This window comes from Megalops cyprinoides, chromosome 7 (genome assembly GCF_013368585.1).
Source record: "Megalops cyprinoides isolate fMegCyp1 chromosome 7, fMegCyp1.pri, whole genome shotgun sequence".
NCBI classification, from domain to species: Eukaryota; Metazoa; Chordata; class Actinopteri; order Elopiformes; family Megalopidae; genus Megalops; species Megalops cyprinoides.
In genome coordinates this window covers 26,142,715-26,164,335 of record NC_050589.1, presented here as the reverse complement: position 1 = coordinate 26,164,335, position 21,621 = coordinate 26,142,715, and the positions used below count along the sequence as shown (strand labels likewise).

The window sequence follows — 21,621 nt, the reverse complement described above, 5'->3', positions numbered from 1 at the left end:
AATTAGTCGCTTTTTCCCAAGCTGCCATGGCTCGCCAGGTCTGCCGTCAAACAGCGGCCTTATCGCAGCAGCTGACATCAAAGGGCCTCGCGGGAGGGAGGGCCAAACTGCCCTGGCAACGACTGGACCAGGAGCTCAGTGCAGTGGGTGTGCAGTGGAGCTACACTTGGAAGAACTGGACCAGGAGCTCAGTGCAGTGGGTTTGCAGTGGTGCTACACTGGGAAGAACAGGACCAGGAGCTCAGTGCAGTGGGTGTGCAGTGGTGCTACACTGGGAAGAACAGGACCAGGAGCTCAGTGCAGTGGGTGTGCAGTGCATTGGCAGCTTCATGCTGCACTCCAGGTCATATCAGTTTAGTTAATCTTCTTTGCCCAGGTGGAGGTGATCGTGCCTCAGCTCCTCTGACTGGCTGTTGTTCTGTGTGTAATATTGTAGGGTTTCTGCAGTTGTCTTGTCAGAAAATTCAACTCATCTGAAAAGTGTTCATATGGATATTTAAAGAAACATTGTATTAATTTGTGTTTTGTGCATCCAATCCCAAACATACACTGTCTTCTGGTTTACCTCTCTATTTGTCATTTAGTAATCAGTTAGTCTCAGGCTGCAGCTGAGTTAATGTTAAAAGGAAAAAACAGGTCATTCTTTGAGAAGGCCTGTTAAGGTCCAGAATAGCCCACAGTTCCAGGACTAAGTTATTTTTATTATATTTTTTAACAATGGAGACAAATTGAGATGAAATTAGGTATTTTTAATTTATTACAAGTAACTTATTATACCATTATATGCTATTAATGTTATGTAGCTACTGTTATGTAATATATTATTATATGCAGCGCTTGTGTGATCTGTTATCATGTGCTTACTGGGCACCCTTCTCTGGGTCCCCTTACAGAGCTCGCATTTTGCCTGTAATGCATTCTTGCTCTCAGGATTTGAGCCTGCAGCCTTCCGATTGCAGGCTGAGCACCCTAAGCACTGGCACATAAAGACACCGAGATGCCAAGCTGTACGCGCACCCCATCCCCTGCTGTGTGTGCCCACGTGTCCTCAGCAGGGAGCATGGGGGAGTCAGGTGACACGCGGTGGCAGCGCGGTGGCAGCGCGGCGGCGACCAGCCGCCCGGCTCTCTCTCCGCCGGCGTGGTGGGCGCTGTCCCGCTCAGCGGCGCTCGGGCTCGTTAGCATTGCAAATGGCTCTGCGGGTCCAGGCGGGGAGAGGGACACGAAGGGCTCATTGTCTCCTCTCTGAGCGCGGCACAAACAAGCGCTTGCGTAATGCGCCAACGCAGATGCTCCGAGCTCGCCCTTCAAAGGGAACAGCGCACCAGTCGAGCGCAGCGTTAACTAACCTCCGCCTTGTGCTGACAGCGGATCTTACAGCTGAATGTTCCTGCCTCTTCTGGGTTATTTTCATCAGTGTATCTACAGGTTTCATGGACTCTCGTGACTCAAGCCTTGCTCATAACATGTGTTCATGTATTCCATTTTGTACCCCATCTGCTATCTCCTGTTTGAACAACCACACTGCCTCCGGTGTGATGAAGATGTGCAAGGTCTGACTAAATGGTCTGACTCACTGTGCTTACTGTGATTGCCGTGATCTATACATGGCACTGGAGGGGAAGAGTGAGGTTAAATCTTGCTGCGGATTGACGGGGCTGTCCCATCCCTTCCTTTTCTGTTTTGAGGGTAATCGCAGTGAATCAGTAAGGGAAGCAAGCCTGTGCCTCACCTCTCTCTGGAGCCCCACATCTCCTGGAACCTCGAGCCGTTTTCTGCTGTGATGATGCGAGAGAGAGCTGCAGAGACTGGCTCCCTGTCAGCGCTCCATCTCCGTACGTTAATCAACCTGTTGAGCCAAGATGGCGCCCGCTGGAACCAGGACGGCTCCTTTCAGTGTTTGTTTAGTGGAGTGATTTGTGTGGATCTCCTAGCAATAGTGCAAACAGAAGGCCGTGGCGCTCGCCCTTGGCACCCGCCCTGCAAACCTCCCTCCCCCTCAGCCACCTGCTTTTGTCAGAGCGCTCCTGTGTGCTGGCGCCGTGTCCCACCCCCAAACGCAGGGCAAACGGTGGCGTTTCGCAAAGATAGAGACCTGTCCAGCTCTGTGCTTTTCAGGATGGTGGCCAATATATTACCCCTTTAGCCGTGCTGAGATCACTGAGAGATCTGTGTGTGCGGATCCCCGTCCGGTGCCTGGGTTAGGCTGTCACTCTCATTGTAACTGAGGGAGGTGCCTGGCCGCGGATGTGTTCGGACAGCATGTTCGGGGCCATTTCTCTTCTGCATGGGCTCTTGTCTGAAGGCTGACGGTGTTATCGGGCTCGGCTGCGTTTGCACTCTGCTGCCTGTGTAGGCCGAAGCTCTGTCCTCTCCATGCCTCTGGAGCGATAATTAGATTAGGCTATTTGTGGCACGGTGATTCTGGGATTGGCGCTCGGTTGGCGGCCGCTCAGGGAGGGTTCGGCGGAGGTGGCTGTAGATCACCTGCGCGTCCCCGACGCGAGGGCATGTACCCACACCGGACAGCAGGAAGCCGTTTCTCATGACAGTGCGGTGTAGGATACCACCCCGAGGCGTGTTGCTGTAGGATTACCTCAGAACCCCACCCCCCCTCCCGTCCCAGTCCCCAGGCTGTCAGTGTAACCCTTGGACGCTCTCTGTGGGTGTAGGATGCGCTCCATGTTTTTGGAAAGACACAGAGGGGCGACTTTGGTTCAACTCCCTGAGTGGTGGGTGGGGACACCATGTTTATTTCGCTCTTGCTGGGGGAGGGAAAAGCCATAGTAGATCTGGAAGGCAGAGCCAGCACATCAGCAGTTCTTATGACTTCGCTGCACTTTTCCTAACTTTTAATATGTATTTCAAATGGTCAGTCTTTGAATTTCATTAAAAAAGGGTACGCGCAGCCTAGCGGTAACTAACTTTTAAATGGTTGAGGGAGTTTGAGACAAATTTATTAAAACATTTTTTGAGAGCAGGAGGTTTTGGCAGTGTGCAGTGAACGCAGGGCCTTTCACCACTTGGAGACGTTTATGATGACGAACCGTTTTCTGATATTCACTTCTGGGAATTGCTGGTTGATGTTCGGCTCTCTCCCTCTCATCTCCCTCCCTTTCTGTCATCTGAAAGCCAGAATGTGAAACCTCTGAAATCTGTTAAAGTCATGTCGTTGCCCCCATCCTCCCAGTTTCAAACCTTACATGGAGAAAAAAAGCCTCTTTTGAGCAAAAAAAAAGGGGGCTAATGATTGGATGATGTCATAGATTTAAAAGGTGTGTGTGTGTGTGTGTGTGTGTGTGTGTGTGTGTGTGTGTGTGTGTGTGTGTGTGTGTGTGTGTGTGTGTGTGTGTGTACGCGCGTGTCTGAGCACGAGCGACTAACCGCAAGAGCGTGTAACTGCCAGTGAGTCGTGTTTATGAGAGCAGAGTCCCAGCTCTATTTATTTGACTAACACAAGGGAGAGAGGATTTAAGAGCAGCGGAGGAGTTGTCTAATGCTGTAGGCAGGTGGTCAGGGGGTTTTGTGGGAAGAGAGCTGAGGAGCTGGATGCCCATATATGGCCTAGTCCTCTGACTTAGGAGGGATGAGCCTCAAGAATTCTCTTTTTTTATTTTTTGTGTTGTGTTTCCGCGTACCCGTCTCATTTCCCAGGAATCCCAGTTCTCGGGGAGCGTGTTTTCTGGGGCCCAGTTGCTGGAGGAGAAGTACCATCTCCTCTGCTTCTCCTCTCAGGTAACGGGCGATGGCTCCAGCTCTCGCACTGAATTATATTTTTCCTGAGGCTGATGTAGTCGGACGTTGAACCGGGCGGGGAGCGGAGCAGCGGTGCGTGAGGGCAGGCTGTCCCTCCTGCTCCTGCATCGTTGTTAGTGCGTCATGCGCGGCGCGTCGTTCTCAGTGTGCTGTGCGCCTCGCGGCCGGAGTGTGTCGAGCGGTTCCATCAGAGCCGCGGCCAGCTTTTTTATCTCTTCCTGTCACGTCTGGCCGCTTCAAAAGGAATATTCTCTGGCGCTTCTTCAGCTCCAAGAGTTTGAGGCAAAAGCCGCAACGTTTAGGCACAGCTCTCTGGGAATGAGATGGAGAGGGAGAGGGAGAGGGAGAGAGATGGAGAGATGGAGAGATGGAGAGATGGAGAGATGGAGAGAGGGAGAGATGGAGAGAGAGGGAGAGAGATGGAGAGAGGGAGAGGGAGAGGGAGAGGGAGAGAGAGGAGGAGATAGTCTTTATACCTCTAGCATCAGCACGCTGGAGGAAGCCTTATGTGGTCTCGTGCTTGGGCAAGCACTACGGATCACTGCTCATAGCAATGTACAGAAAGCATACATCTTCAAGTTATTGGCCTGGAACTGGCAGACTGCCCCCCCCCCCTTCTCTCTCTCTCTCTCTCTCTGTAACGCGTGCACACTACGCTCTGTGTCCTGTATACTGTATATATAGAGTTCTCTCTTCTCCTAAGCCTAGCGAGGTTTCTTATACCAGGGGATTAGCATCTATGCATTATTCATTCCTGCATATTCAGACTTGCCTGTCTTGTCTCCACTGACTGGAAATTGCCGGAAATCTATACACTCTAGACGCTGTCTGTCTGCCCGGCCTGGAGTGTTCCTGAGGAGGTATGGCTTTGGGGAAGGGCAGAGCAGGTCGCTGCTAATACTACAGGGTAACATCTGCTAGAACATTGCTCCTGATCTCCTCCTTGTTTTATGTGGTGAGCTCGTCGCGTGTGGCCGGCCGCGCTGAATTGGAGCCCGGCATTAAATGTCCGTGCCTACACATCCAGAGCAACAGCGTCCGGCGGTCGCCCCCGTGTCAGCTCGCAGCAGCGTGCGCGCGCTAATCGATTTTACCCGCTGCAAATCGACTTCCTTTGCTCCCTGCTGTTTGCCTGCCGGTGGGAAATGTACAGTCATCAGGAAGCTGAGCTCCCCTTTAAGCACATTCCCGTGGCTGGATCTGTCTGACCCTGCGCTCAGTGACAATAGAGGCTACACTGATCAGATAGACGTGGGATTGTGTTATGAATCGGTTAGAGGACTGCTTTTTAACCAAGCTCTGTCTTTCTCTCCTCCTCCAGACTGCTGCACTGTTTGGTGAAGAGACCCCGCCATGCGTGAATACAAGCTAGTGGTGCTAGGCTCTGGAGGTGTGGGCAAGTCCGCTCTGGTGAGTATCCTGGGGTGGGGGGTGGGGTTCTGTCAGCTCCGTTCCGGACCGGGAGGGGGGAGCTATAGTGAAAACTGCTCCCGGGAGCCTCCCTGCGGCTCTTTATGCTCTTTCTGAATGCCTGAAATCTGCTTACCCAGCTCCCCCTGTGTTCCTTTTCCTTCATTGGTTGGCAAAATGGTCATCATCCTTGACCTGAAAGGTCATGTAACCCATGCTTGTGCATGAGGCTGATGAGTGTGTGGGTGGCTGTCAGCACCTTTAGTGGATAGTCGCCCAATTGAGTGTCTGTTACTGTCCCTTAGTGTAATCCCTACAGTCCTGGCACAGTCTCCAGAATCTGTCCACCCAACCCAACCAGCCCCATTTTACAGTAGCCAGTCCAATGAGGAGCATTAGCGCTGCTACTCTGACTGGTTGCTAGGTTTTTTTGCCAGGAATGCCCTCCATCTTTGTTATGTAGTGGGCAGTGGGCATTGGAGCCAAGTTCTACAAATTGGAGGAAATGATTATGATTATGATTTTGTGGTAGTCATCAGAAATTCGTTTTCACGCCTGGATTTTGTGTATGTGAGTCACTGAAATAACCACGACTTGTGCGCAGAGCTGAATTGGCATAAATCTGGTACCTCTGAGTAGCCATGGCGACAGCCTAGGAGTGCTTAGTGTCATTTGCGTAAACCGCTCTGGTGTTAAGCATCACAGCCCGGCAAAGCCTTTCTCTCTCTCTCTCTTTCTCTCTCTCTCTCTCTCTCTCTCTCTTTCCATCCCTCTCTCTTTCTGTCTTCCTCTCTCTGCCCCTCAGTTCAATTCAAATTGAGCTTTTTTGGCATGGCAGAAAACAAACTGCACCATCAGAGCATTTATCAAACAATCAAACAAACATTAATATGAACAAAAACAACTGTGTGTATATATACATGTATACTCATGTAATCTTGGTTTACTTGTTCACTGTCCCACAGGTTATGGGAGAAGTCAACATTAGCTGCCTCTCTTTCTGTTCGGCTCCTTCTGCCCGCCTCTTGTTCTTTCTTGCCCCCCTTTGCTCTCTTTTTCTTGTGCTCTGTTGTCCTTCTCTCTTCCCCCTCCCTCTGGTTCTCTCTCTACTCTCCCTCTGCTTCTCTCTCTCTCTCCCCCCTCCCTCTGGTGCTCTCCTTCTCTCTGTGCCGTGAGTAGGGCTGGCACCCACCCAGGGTGGTGGGCAGGGCTCTGTAAGGGTCAGCCCAGTGGGAGCCCACTCTTATAGGCTGGCACCTCACCCAATCAGGCATTGGCACTTCAGCATTTTGTCCTTCTCTCCACCAAGCGCCCACTGTTTAGGGCTCAGGGAGAAAAAACAAATTTAACAATGCTTTTTTCTTTTCATAACAAACCCCACAGCACACAGAGGAGCAGGTGACAGTGTGTGCATTGATTGAAGAGATGCCATGGATGTTACACAGTGATTGCGTTGTGCCTGCCTTTGACCAGCCTCCTTCAGTAGCTTCATGTCTCTTTCTCAGTTAGATCAAAGTGGGGGTGAAGAGTGCCTTTGATTCGGTGTGCTCATTTCTCCTCTTTCTTCTCTTCCAGACAGTCCAATTTGTACAGGGAATATTTGTGGAGAAATATGACCCCACAATAGAAGACTCCTACAGAAAGGTAAGAGCTCCTGGCATGCTCCGTTTGAGAGATTCCTGCAGCCAGGCCATTTGTGACCTTGCCTACTCATCATGTTTCTCTTCCCTCCCTCCCTCCCTGTCTCCTGCGCAGCAAGTGGAAGTAGACGGTCAGCAGTGTATGCTTGAAATCCTGGACACAGCAGGGACAGTAAGTGAGCCCGATCCTCTCTGGGCAGGCCTGGCGCGGGGCCAGCGGCACGCCTGGATTTACAGGTTTACCGACCCACCCGGGGCTTTGTGCTCCGTGCGACGCGGTGCGGAGCGGCGCTCGCCGGGCGCTCCTATTGCACCCCTGAGCAGGGCACTTAGCCCACATTACCTCAGTAAAACATCCAGCTGTGCACGTGATATTCCAGCTAAGTCGCTCTGGATGAGGGCGTCCGCTGAGCTAATGATGGAAGATTATGGAGAGACGTGTTAAGTGCTTGTTGTGGGAGCAGGCCACTCTGGGCGGGGGATGATGGCATGTGTCCTGGGATTGACGCGTACTCTGTCCCTCTGTCCTTCCAGGAGCAGTTCACGGCGATGAGGGACCTGTACATGAAGAACGGCCAAGGCTTCGCTTTAGTATATTCCATCACAGCACAGTCGACGTTTAACGACCTACAGGACTTGAGGGAACAGATCTTGCGAGTAAAGGACACTGAAGATGTGAGTTAACCCCCACACCCACACAGTGCTTAGCAGGTACACATCTGCAGGTAATGCAAGAAGAATAACAGAGTACACCGTACCAGAAAGTCCAAAGTGTCTACCATATGAAGAAAGGGGCTGTCTAAGTAGCCTTTGAGGTCAGCTAAGCTTTGCCCTTTGACCGTGGATGTGGCCATGCCTCTTCCCACAGTGAACTCAAAAAGTTTGTACCACCCAGGCAGTTTCCAGTGTATGATGTCATTTCCCTGGGAGCGTAACTTAAATGGCTGGCTGTAGGTGAGGGTTAAAGTGTAGGGATGCAGGTGCTTTAAATGACTGTGTTCCTTTGTGGTGTCTGTACCACTCCTCCCTCTTCTTAATTTATGTTCTTTAGTGGAAGATGTGGCTAGCTTGAGCCCCTTTCTTTTTCCTTTGTAAAAGAAAGATATTTCCCATCACTGAGTGCCGCAGAGCACCTCTCTCTTGCCTGAATAATCACCGCCTCATTCTCCCTCAGCCCCTCCCCTCACCTCACCAAGGGTGCTTTTGATTGGTGGGCTAGATTGAGCTGTGCAATAGAAAACATGTAGAGGGTTTCTCCGAACTGAGATAAGCAAACACTACTCAAACAAAAAACAAACACAACAGGATATTGTGAGGGCAGTGTGCTCTTGTGTGCCACAGTACAGCAACACAGGGAGTGTATGCTATCTGTGTTTGCACCTGTGAGTGAGCCTTGTCCAGCCAGTAGCTCCGCCCCCACCCCTTAAAAGCACATGGAGTAGGCAGGGCAACAGTGGATCATGACATCATTGCCTGTAGCTATGCTCTGCCTCTGTCTCTTCTTATCCCTCTGTCTGTCACCCTCTCATTCTTTCCATTCTCCTGGCTTTATCTCACTCTTTCTCAGTATAGTTCAGTTCACCTCGCTGTATTGGCAGAACAAAGATTGCATTTGTATTGCCAAAGCATAACAACATGAAGAATGTACTAGGAAATTTACCGAAAAGGATGGTGAACTCCCTCTCCTTTTCTCCCTCTCCCTCTTATATTGGGTAGCCTAAAGGATTGATATACACTGCCATGCACTCACAGGTTACGTTCTAGATCACTCCCTTCTTGCACAGATCTCTGAAGTCCAACACACCCTTGGCCTTTATTAATGGACTGACCTCAGGGGAGGATCTGGTCAGCTCATGCGTCAAGGACTGTCTTGGTGTCCCCGTGATACAACTCATGGTTGTTAATTTATGGTGGATTTGGATCCTGCCCTGACACTCCAACCTCTCATATCTCTTGTAATGCACATGTGGTCCATTCAAGGTTACCCAAAGTCACCTCTAGCTGTCATTAGCTTGGTGTGGCATTCATCTTGCACCCCCCCCCCCCCCCCCTTGGATTGCAAGCCTCTGGTAATGGGTGAGGGTCACAGCCTTGTTTTGCTAATGAGACATGCCTGAGTGCATGTGGTGTTGCACACCCATCTGCCCTCATCTCTGGCCTCTGATCAATATACAGCAGAGAGGTAGGCCTGTAATAGCACAGCCTGTGTTACAGCATGGTCCTTACTCCATTGTCTCACTGCATCATGGTCCAGCTTTCTGGCTCCCTCCTTGTGGTCTACAGTTGCATCACTACAGAAGCCACTTTCACATCAAACAGCAAACATACCAGTGATTTGCAGGGGTGTACCCACTGATTACCACGCTTGTAAGAGTGTGTTTGTCTAAAGCAATATTTACAGTACCACGCCAGCACTTTGTGGCAAAGTAGATGTAAACCTTCTTGTGCGAAGTTCAAACTTACGTGCAAAGATAATAGTCTTGTTTTCAAAACTTTAAAATCTTTGAATTTTTTCCATCATTCCTTTCCCTAAACCCATGCCAACATATTTGGTAGAGTTCACAAGGGCCTAAGTGTGTTGGTCGGCTGACAGACTGTTTGTTATGCTAACGTTAGCGTTTTCCTGCTGCACCCTTCAAAGGTGGTTTTGAGTAGTAGATGGCTGTTCTCTTTGTCCTGTCATTCCCAATCCATCAGGCAGGGACTCTGTCACAGTACTAAATATTTATGCTTCAACTCAGGGCAAAAACTTTTAAATCTACAAATATTTACGTCTTGTGAACATGTGAATTTATTAAAGATTTGTGATTTCAATGTGTTGCGATTGGAGGATAGGTGCATCTGCACTGATGTCGTCTGAGCAGCTCGCAAACACCTCATAAGCTTCTAGAGGGTTCCCACAGTGGCAGAGTGATCAGACCACAAACCTACCCTATCCTGGTGGAATGAAGCCAGTTGCGTTTTGCCTTATTCATTGGTCATTGTCAGCCAATGGCTAAAGCCCATACGCAGACCTGGCTCTGAGCCATAGGCCTAAGCCTGCATGGAATAAGTGCCATAACTGGCTGACACACACTGTATTGAGCCTTCCTTTTTGTGAATGATTTGGTTTTTACCCTGTGTGTGGGAACAGAAACCCTACCTAAAGTATTGCATCTGTGAGAAAGGAAGATTGGGTTCTCAGCAGTCAGGGTTACGACAAGGCTTCCAGGAAAACATTGTGGTGTGAAAGAAGGGACGGCCGACATACAAGGGGTTTTTGTCATTCCGTAATGCTTGCAGGAGAGGGACAACCTAATTTGACATTTTACACGCTGTGTGTCATTATTTAGCGTGTTGTAGCGGCAGGAGCGTGGTTCCAGCGCCGTAAGCGGTCCCTCGCGAGACCGTTGAATAGCAGCGGAAGACGGCGGAAGCCTGTGTGTGCAGATTGCTGAGTGGCCGTTTAACCCAACCGCAGCCGTCCGGCATTTGTGATGCGCTCTTTTACATGCCAGCGCACACATTGTGCCAGCGCCACCAATTCACTGCCTCCATTCACACTGCAGAATGTCTGCTTTGGAGCCAGAAAGAAACCACCTTGGAGTGTGAAAGGCAGCTTGTAGAGATCGGCACAGTCCCAGCTAAGGAAGCACTGAGAGCACAGCAGAGTGGCTAAAGAGCGGCTTTTGTTGCACTGTGAATGGGCTACAGGAGGGTGGGCAGTAAAAACCTCTCATTTGCCAAGAGCCTGTATGCCATTAAGTAAAGTCTCATCCTATCAGTGTAAGAAAAAATAATCCAATCAATGATTTTTTTCTTTCAAATGTCATATTGACATTAAAACTAACATTAAACTATAAATAGAAATTTAGATCAATGACGACTGAATGTTTAGTGCAGTGTCTCCATCAGACTATCATTCTGCCTTCTTTCACGTTCTGTGTGTTTTGCCTCCTGTTGTTTTCAGGCATTTATTGCACAGGTTGCACTTCAGGGAACTAGAGATCTCTGAGGATTTGAGCAAATGCATTTGAAGTGCTGTTTGGCTGGATAATTTTTTGCCTCTGCAGTACAGTTTATTTGTGCTGAAAACCTACTGTGCATGTAACCAAAATGATTGACAGCACCCTTGCAGAAATCCACAAATAAATGCTGATTTGTGCTCATCAGTTTTGAGTGTGGGCACTGTTTACCACATGTGCTTTCATTCAGTTGGTATTGGCTTTGGCCTCATCCACAGCTACCTGCCTAAATCTCTGGGAGAAGATGCATGTGTCCTTCTCAGTGGCTTTCTCCCATGCTGATAGTGTTTTTAAACAGTGGGGCTTATAGGACTTCCATTGCTGCTCCACTTCTGTGTCGGCATTCACGGTCAGTGTGAGGGTTCTGTGCACCATTTGGCCTCTGTGGCACCCCAGTGGGCTGGCATGCCTGTCACAGCGACTGCCTTTTTTAGGTGGCCTACGTGGAGCCTGGAAGCTGGAACCTGTGGGGCCTAATTCTACTTTACTTTTTGTGTAAACCCTCTCCTCTACACCTACAAGGTGAGGTACTGAGGCACGAGAAGGCTGCGTGTCACTGTGTGTGAAATGTTCACATGCCACGGCTGCAGTGGTTTTCAATGACCTCTTGGCATTTTCAGATTCCTCTCTTTGTCAGTTTGTAGAGTTTGGCCATCTGTCAATGCAGCCTAAACAGATTGCAGCTTAACTGTAAAAGCAATGAATTGTTTAAAAAAGGTGTGAATGAGAGCTCTTCTCAGGTGTCTTAGAGTTTGGACTTTTTCTAGAAGAAAAATGGTGTCCTGAACATTTATGCAGGTCGAGTTAGAAACGGTCTCTCAAGCCCTTCAATCACACGTAGTTAATAATTAAATGCAAAGTAAAACAGGAGTTCCCCTTGACTAGCAGGAACAGCAGTGCTGTTTTTTTTTTGCTGACTGTTCCTGTTGCTTCTCTTCCAAATTCCCCTTGATTTCACAGTGGTGGCTGTTGTGCCTGTTCCTTCCTGTCATTTCGTTTCTATCTGAAGCAGTTCCTGCGGGGGGTATAATACAGATAATTGTATTTGCCGGTCAGCATGTTTTGCTAATTAACATGCAGTGAATGCACTTGGGGCTCTGAAAAGTTTTTATTGTCATTAAAAGTGTATATCAAATTTCAGCATTAAATTGTGTTGAAGTTTAAAGTGTTTTAAAGGAAAAAGTTGAAAATCGAATCTACAGCAAGTGCTTGGTTGGAGATGCACAGAGGACACAGGATTTATTGATAAATGTTTGGCACGTACAAACACGATTTTTTTTTTTTTAAACCCCAGATGTTCTTTTTTTCAAATTTAGAAATGGAATGTTTTGGAAGGGATTCTTCTGGTTGTCTGAAAGGAAAATATTGTGGGACATGTATTTTTTGTTGAGTGTATATTTCAGCACTGTGTGGCATTAGCTAAATGCTCTTCCTTGTGTTGAGTGAAGCCAGTGCCAGTGGAATTTAGGCACACTCATGCTGTGGTCTGGTAAGGATTTGACATTAGTGCCACACTCTGGAGCAAGGTACTTTAATTTAATTGTTCCATATGATCACCGCTGGACTAATGAGGTACCAAACGTTTGGAAGAAGTCAGGACGATCACATCAGTGTAAAGATGTCACTCACACCTGTCTAAAACCAGATGATGCTCTTCATTGTGTGAGGTTCTGCTCCAGAGTCTCTGGGTTGCTTTTAGTGGCAGTGAATTTTTGGTGCTGAATGAGGGCATTCCTGTCTCCACCTTAAGCCCAATGTCTGTGTAGAAATACCTGCCTGTGTTTTTACTCTGGCTCCTGGGATACCTAAATACAGCGTCTCCCCCCCAAGCTTATTTGGATTCCAAACAGTGTGGGCCATTCCTCCTTGTGGTCAGTCCAAACACCAGCCCCCCCCTACCCCACCTCCCCAAAAGCCTCACAAGGGGGGACACTGTCCCTAACCCCCCTTCCTGCGCCCGCGAGGCGCTTCCTCTGGCCCGGCCCGAGGAGACGAAGGAAAACACCCAGCATCCTGTGCGGTGACGTGCCGCCCCACACCTGGAGCCCGCTCTCCTGGCGGGGCTCTGTGCCACGCCTCACCCCCGAGGAGGGGGATTTGGGAACAGGAACACTTCCTCTCCTCAGCTCCTGCTCTGCTCCGGCCTCTTTCACGCCCGTCTGCTCCCAGGGGGTGCTGCTGCTAGCGTTTTTACTTGCAGTCTCCGGCTCTGTGTTTAAATAAACCTGCAGCCTGACCTCAGATGCAGCCTGCGTACTGCATAAACAAACCGCAGGGCTGTGCTACAGCTCCCGCCGGTCAGAGTAAGGCCTCACTCCTGCCTCTGCTTTGAGTCGGCCGCCTCACCATCAAAGCATGCTCCTTCTCTCCCTTTTTTCTTTTGCTTCTCTCTCTCTCTCTCTCTCTCTCTCTCTCCTTTGCTTACTCACTGTCTTAACTCTGGCTCTGCTTCTCTCTCTCTCTCTATTCCATTCCACCGAGCAGATGGGGCATGGAGATCACAGCAAATGAGAGAGAGGCAGGAAACTGATTTTATCCTGCGACGGCAAGGGAAGGGCACGGCTTTCTCTTTCTCTTCCTTAAATAGCCAGCGCCGCTCCGCACTGAGGTAGAGCACGGTTTGTGAAGGCAGAAGCCGTCAGGGGGGCTGAGATGCAGATTGGAGCAGATATGGAAACCATTAAACCTTAGCGGCGGCAGGCTACTGGCTGCGTTTGCGCGAGCTTGAAAGCTGTCAGGTGCTGCAGTGCGATAACCGGTGCGCTGGCAACGGCTCTCATTCGGGTCGAGAGGGGTCCCTAACGGGGCAACCGAGTCAGGGTTTATTTATTTATTCATATTATTGGCATTCCTTCTTTTTTCCCAGGATGGCCCTTTCCGTGCAGCGCCCTGTGGACTCCTTTGGCTATAACTTGTTCTATTTCCGATTCATATTTAAACACATAGATGTACTGGATTGGAGACTGACCACTCACAGAAGCTGTAGGAAATACAGGAGCCAGGTAGCTGTGTAGGTCAGGTTTGAACATCTAAAGGTGATATAGGCTGCTGTGATTTTATTCAGTTCAATTCAGTTTCATTTGTGTGGTGGTCTTTACAATGGGGAATTTGTCACTAAGCAGCTTTACAGAGATCCCAGGCCTGAATGGATTGGAAGAAATCTTGAGCAGAGTCCGACTCAGAGGGGGAACCTGTCTGCTTTTGGACGGCACCCCATTTTATATGGGGTTGTAGAACAGCTTCACTGTGTGCACATTGGGCCGCTGTCTCTGATTTCGATGGTTCCGTAGCTGTGTTTAAGCCGCTCCGGTTGCCCCTGTCCCACTGGACCCAGAGTGGGACGGAGGCAAGTGCGTGCCCATTGGTCCACTCCCCATCTCACTGTGTAGAATTTATGGTACTAAGAGCAGTTGTCAGAAACGTCATGGCGGTGGTCATTATTTGTGTTTGAGTTGGTGCTTGTCTTTACAGTCCCCCTGTTCACTTTGGGCTGCCAGCTGTGTTTGAACAGGCATTGAATGGCAGTCTGTCGTTCACGGTTTTGTCGACATTGGGGATGGACAGATCTTTGCTATTGCATTATATGAGAATGAAACTAAGGCAAGCAATACAAAACTCTTGAGTTCAGATAGAACTTTGTGGGGAAGCAAAAAAAAAAAAATGTATCTTGTATCCCACTGGGGCGTGAAATTCATTTAAGCAATTTAATCTCTGGCAGTAGTCAGTATAGATGAGTAAATTACAAGGAAAATTGAAATCCAAAACTGATCTTCAGCTGGATGTACCAATCCTGTACTAATAGTCTCACAGGATGTCAAAAAAACCTCCCCCTGAGGCCTTCTAATGAATTTACGAATGCCAATCTCCCATGCATTCAGAGATAGACGCATTCCCAAGGACAGCAGGTGTCCCATTCAAGCCGCTCTGTATTTTTATCACACTGACCCCGCATTCTATTTTCAGAACACGGTTTAAAAAAAGAACCCAGGAGTCACCTCCTTGCGCTTTCAGATCCATTCATCTGAACATTGTACCTCAACACCTCTTAGCAAATAGGCAAAAGCACACCACTTTTTTTTTTTTTTTTTTTTTTTAATCACAGCCAATTTTTTTTTCCTGCTTGAGTGACCTCAATGAGATGTCTGTACCTGCCATGCTGAACAGCGATAATGCCACAGACTGCAGGCATTCACTAGAAAATAAGCTCCTTATCTTAGTTTCCCTCTCTGGAGGAGCAAGAGGTCTGTTTGCACTTGTATTTGTTGTCTTGAATGATGAAATCTGTTTTAGGCCCATGTGCCATGCAAGGAATTTGAAAGTAATCTCAAAAGTAGCCCTTGGATAAACCTGAACTGCATGGTTTGAATGTTTTAGGTCTGTGACTGCTTTTTGAGAATGGTGTTTGCGGTCCTCCTAACTGCAGATGGAGGACAGTATTCTCAGCAGGCGTGTCACGTGTGGCTATATGTCCTCTCTCTGCTCCCGTAATCAGGTTCCCATGATCCTGGTGGGAAACAAGTGTGACCTGGAGGACGAGAGGGTGGTGGGCAAGGAGCAGGGCCAGAACCTGGCCAGACAGTGGAACAACTGTGCCTTTTTAGAGTCCTCTGCAAAATCCAAGATCAACGTTAATGAGGTAAGCCACCTGCCTGCCTGTGTTGGACTGTAGTGTTGAACTGATGCTGCCTTGCTCTCTATGCCAGGACCTCACTGCCCGAATCTTGGAGGACTACAGTGTCTGTAGGCTTCCTGTCCAGTCAGACAGTTTACCACCTGGTTCAGTGAATCTTCATGTGCAGACCTGAGACCAAATTCGCAGCAGGAGTGCCACGCAATAGTGAAACCCATTTTTGGAACCGCGTTAGCATAAAGTAGCCAGTGGGGCTTGTTAATATTTGTGTGTTTGGTTCATCCCTTGATGCCTCCCCATACTGACAGCGCAAGTGGGATAGAGAGTCTGCCTGGTGGGGGTGATGAACTGAAAGTCACCCATCAGCAGTAATGGGAAAATGAGACTACATAAAGACTACATTATGGGTGGAGATATCATATGTCAATCATTGTGCCTCAGTGGATGGAGTTTTTGCTCAGTCAAACACATGACTGGTGCACCAGTGCAAACTCCAAGGGCTTGCTGGCATGCCAAACAAATCCACCCTCTGGCTCATATGAGCCAATCAGAAAACTTTGCTGTGGATAACAAACTGCTGTGGTTCATTCAGATTGTTGAGGCACTGATAAAACATGATGGCTCCACCCAGTATGATTTTTATGAAGCCTGTCCCTCTCATCTATGATTTAACGCTTTTCACTTTAGTAGTGCGTGTGCGTGTGTGTGTGTGTGTGTGTGTGTGTGTGTGTGTGTGTGTGTGTGTGTGTGTGTGTGTGCGCGCGAGTGTGCGCGCGCGCACGTGTCTGTGTGTCTAGGTGGGAGAGTGACAGTACAGCTGTGCTCACTCCTCTGTCCTGTGTGCTACAGATCTTCTATGACCTGGTCAGACAGATAAATAGAAAAACGCCGGTGGAAAAGAAGAAGGCGAAAAAGAAATCAAACTGCACTCTGCTCTAAAGCTCTTGCTCGCAGCAGCTCTGAGCCAGGTGAGTGGAGGTGTGGTGGTTGAGCCCAGCTGCCTTTTCACAAACTAGCGTTTTAAATTGAATTTTTTTTTAGTTTGTATGTAAGTATGTATTTGATGACAAATATTATTACAACAGTATTCATATTAGGGGCCATGATTGCAAGTTGACAGTTGTTTTCTGCAAAGTTATATCCCATGGTGTACCTTATTTCATGTAATTGCTCTGGCTGTGTCGTATTCTTAACCTTAATGGAGAAATGCGACCCCATCTGCTGGTTGTGTGGTGCTATTGCATCCTCCTGACTGCTATTGTGTGAGCGTAATATTGCTTTGTGGATGAAATGGCTCAGTACACCAGTGCCTCTCTCTGAATTGCCAAATTGAATGTGTTCACCGCATATGCAGTTTGTCTGTGCAGCTATCATTAATGCTAATATTCCCCTGTTGTGAGCTGCACTGTAACATGCTTCCTGCAATCTTTGACAACTATATTAATTTATTCAAGATGCATCCCTTTAATAAATACAGTGGACACCTGTCCTACTCTGTTTTACTAGGTGTATTAGCAGGGTATCCTCTAACATTTTTACAGCATTAGCACCAAACCCTTGTGTCTTTAAATAGTGGTAATAGTAATATATTTAAACCCATAAATAGCTCTATCAGTGGGTGTATCTTGCATCTTTTAAAAAATAACTGCTGGACATCTGTTCGATTTAAGAACCATAACAGCATTGCATCCCACATCCTTTAGTAACGTCTTAGCAATATAGTCTTTATCCCTTTAGTAACATATTAGCAATAGATCCGGCACCCCTTTCATATTTACAAGTCACAGTGCTGTGGGAGAGTAGGGGTGTCAGCTGGGGGGTGTGTTGTTAGGTACACGCTGAGCACGTGGGTGGGGCTAGTGGGATGAGGCCATTCAGATTTACTGTGTCATGGTCTGAAACTGGAAAGGGGGCTGCAGCCGGCACCCTCATCTGTCCAGCCAGGAGATGGTTGGTGCAGCCCAGAGGCTACTGTCCATGAATGGCCAGCAGGGGGTAGCACTGTCCAAGTGTTACTATCCAGGCAGAGCAGTGAGATACACAATACTACAAAGTGAATTTAAATGGCTGCATAAATGTAACATGGCAATGTCATCTCTCTTTAAGCTTTGGTATTGTATCTCCCTTTTTGCCAACCCATACTGCCAAACCCAGAGTTGTAACAGTACATTCTGTTCAGAATAGGGCTTCCTGGTTGCTCACAAGAAAGGAAAATCTAACACATGTCTCCTTCACTGGCTGACATCACTGATTTTAAATGCGTAGTATTAGACCCCTGTACTGAACTGCTGAGCCATCAAACACACTTATGCACTGTAAGGGCCAGTGCCTGAAGCCTCCTATTAAGGACCAGGCTTTCCTCCTCTCTCCTCTCACTCTCTCACTCTTTCTCTCTCACTCTACAGGATGCTGTGATGAAGAACTGTTGCCCAATCGGAACGTGCCAGCATTCCAACCCCACCCCCAACCCCTACAATAAACACAAGCGTCAAAAAAGCAAAACAACGATTCACCCCTCTGCCACGAAAGAAGAGAAGATTCAACATATCTCCAGCAGACTCCTCTCTGGTTTTATATCACACAGTCAACCTGAGGAAAGATTTGGATTATTTTTGTCTTTATTTGATGATGGAACAACGGCGAACCCTGCGGTGGCTTCCTCTGTTTCACTCCCAGGCTCTCCACACTTTTTGGAAATGCAAATTTAAACAGAAAACGAGAGACTACAGTATTTCCAGCTTTGTAATAGTTTATTCAAAGACAGGAAAGTCAGAATTAGTTGTATGATTAAGAGTACCTTTCCTTAAAACCGCATGGACCCATTTCAGATTCAATTGTAGATGTTGCAAGTGAAATCAAGTTGAAATATCTGCCTTTTTTATAACCATGTACCCCTCTCTGCACTAATTGTGTTGGCAGTACTAGATCAAAGTCCACATATATTTTTGTTTTCCCTACATCTATGGAGTTCTCTCCAGCAAATAACATCTTTCCTGTGTGACTTTGTTTTATATTTGAAGTCACAGGGCTTTCATATTTCCCATAATATATTCTAATTCCAATTTTTTTTGCATAATAATGCTTTCAAAAAAACTGGGTCTTTTATAGAAAAGAAATGGGGAAAAATAATAAGAATTGATTTCTATGTCTCTTGAAGCTGAAATATATTATACTAAACCAACTCTAATATTGCTTCTTGTGTTTTCCTGTCACAAAAATGATTTTCCAGCTTTTATGAATTATTAAATTTTAGTACATTTTGATTGTTTTTTGGTCATTGTATTTTGTTTTAAATCATAGATCTAGTTCTTTCTCTGTGAACCCACTGGCACTCTCTGGCCTCTGATAAGCCAGGGAGGAAGTGAAACTTCTCACAGGATTTGACTTCTGCAGCTTCTCCACATCTGCTCAAACTCTTTTCTTATTGGCTGTTGTAATGATGACTGCATTAGTTCAGTCATGCGTTGCTCTTGTGAAGATGCCTAATGTAGTTTGGGAGTGATCGAGATGAAAGTACGGTGATAGTGTTACAGGTTGCTAACCAAATACATGGAGGGGGCAGTGTATTAGTAAGTGTAATGACAATAATGCCAGCAGCAAAAATATGAACTAGGATGGTCACGCGACAGTTCATTTTTTTATCATTCTGTTTTGAGCTTGCAGATGATACAGCCATTGGGCTTCATCCTGATGATTCCTGGCCAACAGATGATATCATGATGGGTATATCTGACAGTTGAATGTCGGTGTCCCATATATGGGAGTAGCAGACAGCAGCATGAATTCTTCTGCACAGTGCTTACCCAGTCTATTCCATCAAGAATAGTAAATGGAATTTTCAGTAACTGCTGCTGGCCACTAGGTGGCAGGACTAATCTGGGAATTAGCCAAAATTCATGGTGGCCCTGTGAATAACCTCACCTGTGCGGGAGCAGATTTAAAGGTTGTGACAGCCACTGAATGCTGATGTAAAAGCTGTGGGAGGGTAAGCATGATGCAACATGGCAGTAACCTAATGGATTTCACCTTAATGGCCGTGGGAGAGTGATAGCCCTTTCAGTGGGCTGAGCCTGATGCTGCATCGTTTCACACATTATTAGCAATTAATCCCCCAGGTGCAGACCTTCAGGTGAATGAGTTATGATGCCCTAAAATGGCAGTCATTCTCTATCATTAGTCTGATATCAAAAAAGGGACCCATTTGAGAATTCTCTCAGTTGTACTCTATGGAAATTTAAGATTTTAATGATCTTATGTGTTATCCAACTATATGGTGTCTGTGTGTTTTGGGTAGAACTGAGGAGAGATCTGCTGTTGATGAAGACTAGAGATGTGTTTTTTGCATGTTACAATTTCTGTGAACTGTCTTGAGACACAATTGCTATTTTGATGGGAGACCCAAATGGTTCTTGAACTTGTGTCTTGGTTTTTCTGGTATATACGTGTGCTTGACCTCAGGTTTTATTATTTGCTGTAGGAGTAAGTGGGAGGGAAGGCTGGGAGGATTCAATCCGGTGACACAGGCTGTCTATTATAAAGGTCAGGGACAGATCGATGAGGATTTTAAATTTGGGGACATAATTTGGAAGAGATGGTGGGAGAGTGTGAGTGTGTGTTTGCGTGTGGATGGGGCTCAAGTAGCCACCCATGGATAAGAGTAGAAGAATGAATATTTGCACCACATACTGCTTTTTTTCTTTATTGACCATCTTGACCAAAATGTCCTCTGTCATGTCCCCAGCAACTGGTCCACCATCATCCTGCCCTGTCGCCATTGTAACTAACACCTTTATGAGGAAAAAGCCACCACTGATTCTGGTTCAGTGCCTTTGGGTGGGAGTCAGTCCTGTCCCTGTGCAGCCAGCCTGTTCAATGGAGTGTAAATATTCATGAGCTATCAAGGGCCTCCTGAAAACTGTTAAGACGTAGGAGGAGTGATGGCTGGGCTCCGTCCTGCTGCAGGCTGGGCTGAATGCCAGACCAGCATCCGACGGCTGGGGGTTTCACAAGCCAAACAAGCCCATTTCCTCAGCATGTGACCCCTATTCAGAATTACAGAAACACTGTATTTGAGTAGGAGAGGAAGAAAACAACCTATACCCTGTAGTATTTGAGTAGAAGAGGAAGAAAACAACCTATACCCTGTAGTATTTGAGTAGAAGAGGAAGGAAACAACTTATACCCTGTAGTAGAACAGACCTAAGGCTCACTGTTGTTTCATTGTAGCTTTCCATATATTCCACAGTTTTGGTTGGGTTTGCCAAATAAGAAATCTGAGGACAAGCTGTTAGGACAAGTGATTTGTGATCAGTAGGAAGTCAGACAGAAGTGTGACCCTCTCAACAAGACTTGATAAGGATTAAGGACACCTACTGTAAGTTATTCAGTCATTTTTTTTTTGTGACTGAAAGAAAAGTCATGCTATGTCTATGCAGTTGGACTTAGTATTGGCAATTTATTCATTTTTAGAAAAATCTTAAAAGCTCCCTGGAAGCTGGGAGATGCAGGTTCTCAGATTTGAAAATTGATATCTAGTGCTTGAGGGGAGAGGTCCTTGAATCGTGGGCCTCAGATGAAAGCTGCCTGAGCTGCCAGTCAGGGCTGGTAGGCTCTTTTGTGTCGTGTGTGAACTTTGACCTTTTTCCTTTTTGGTTGCAGCTAAGCAGCCAAAGAAACGGTGGAGACTGACTGAATGATTGAGTTTCTCACCCAAGGTAATAACAATACCTCTGTTTTGCTGCTAAATGATAAAAAGGCACTAATGAGGTGGTCCCCCAAAGTAGTGTCAGACCCTAAAATGTGTTCCTTTTGTTCCTGTCAGATATTCTCCCCAAAATGCTTTTAATGACACCCTGCAGCTTTGATTATGAAACTATTCAGTACATTAAAAAAGCGTCTCACTCTTCTCAGCCACTGATGTTTGACAGTTTTTTTTTTCCCATCCATTGGGTAACTTGGGTAAGCACACCCCTGTGGTTTCCTGTAGTCTGTCTCTTCTTGTTGCTGATTCTGCAGTTATTTTATGCATGTGTTAAAATTGCTAATATGTGTTCTGTTGCTTCTGCTGTGCACAGTGTCTGTCCAGACTGCAGCTGATGAACCCTGAACGATCCGCACAGGCCATAATGGCCCACTCTTGTCAGTGGTTCCTGATTGGCTTTTTAAAGCCCTCCACTTGTGT

The 21,621-nt window shown here is 47.2% G+C and overlaps 1 protein-coding gene across 2 annotated transcripts in view; it reads left to right on the top strand.

The window, feature by feature from the left end:
- Positions 1-18,501, top strand: part of rap1aa (RAP1A, member of RAS oncogene family a) — a 39,347-nt gene extending 20,846 nt beyond the window's left edge. For both annotated transcript variants that reach the window (XM_036533043.1, XM_036533044.1), the window contains exons 2-8: positions 5,078-5,166; positions 6,742-6,810; positions 6,922-6,978; positions 7,341-7,481; positions 15,303-15,446; positions 16,290-16,408; positions 17,846-18,501. In XM_036533043.1, coding sequence (XP_036388936.1) covers positions 5,110-5,166; positions 6,742-6,810; positions 6,922-6,978; positions 7,341-7,481; positions 15,303-15,446; positions 16,290-16,379 — 558 coding nt within the window. In that variant the 5' untranslated portion in view covers positions 5,078-5,109 and the 3' untranslated portion in view covers positions 16,380-16,408; positions 17,846-18,501. The remainder of the gene's footprint in view (positions 1-5,077; positions 5,167-6,741; positions 6,811-6,921; positions 6,979-7,340; positions 7,482-15,302; positions 15,447-16,289; positions 16,409-17,845) is intronic.
- Positions 18,502-21,621: the final 3,120 nt, after the last annotated feature.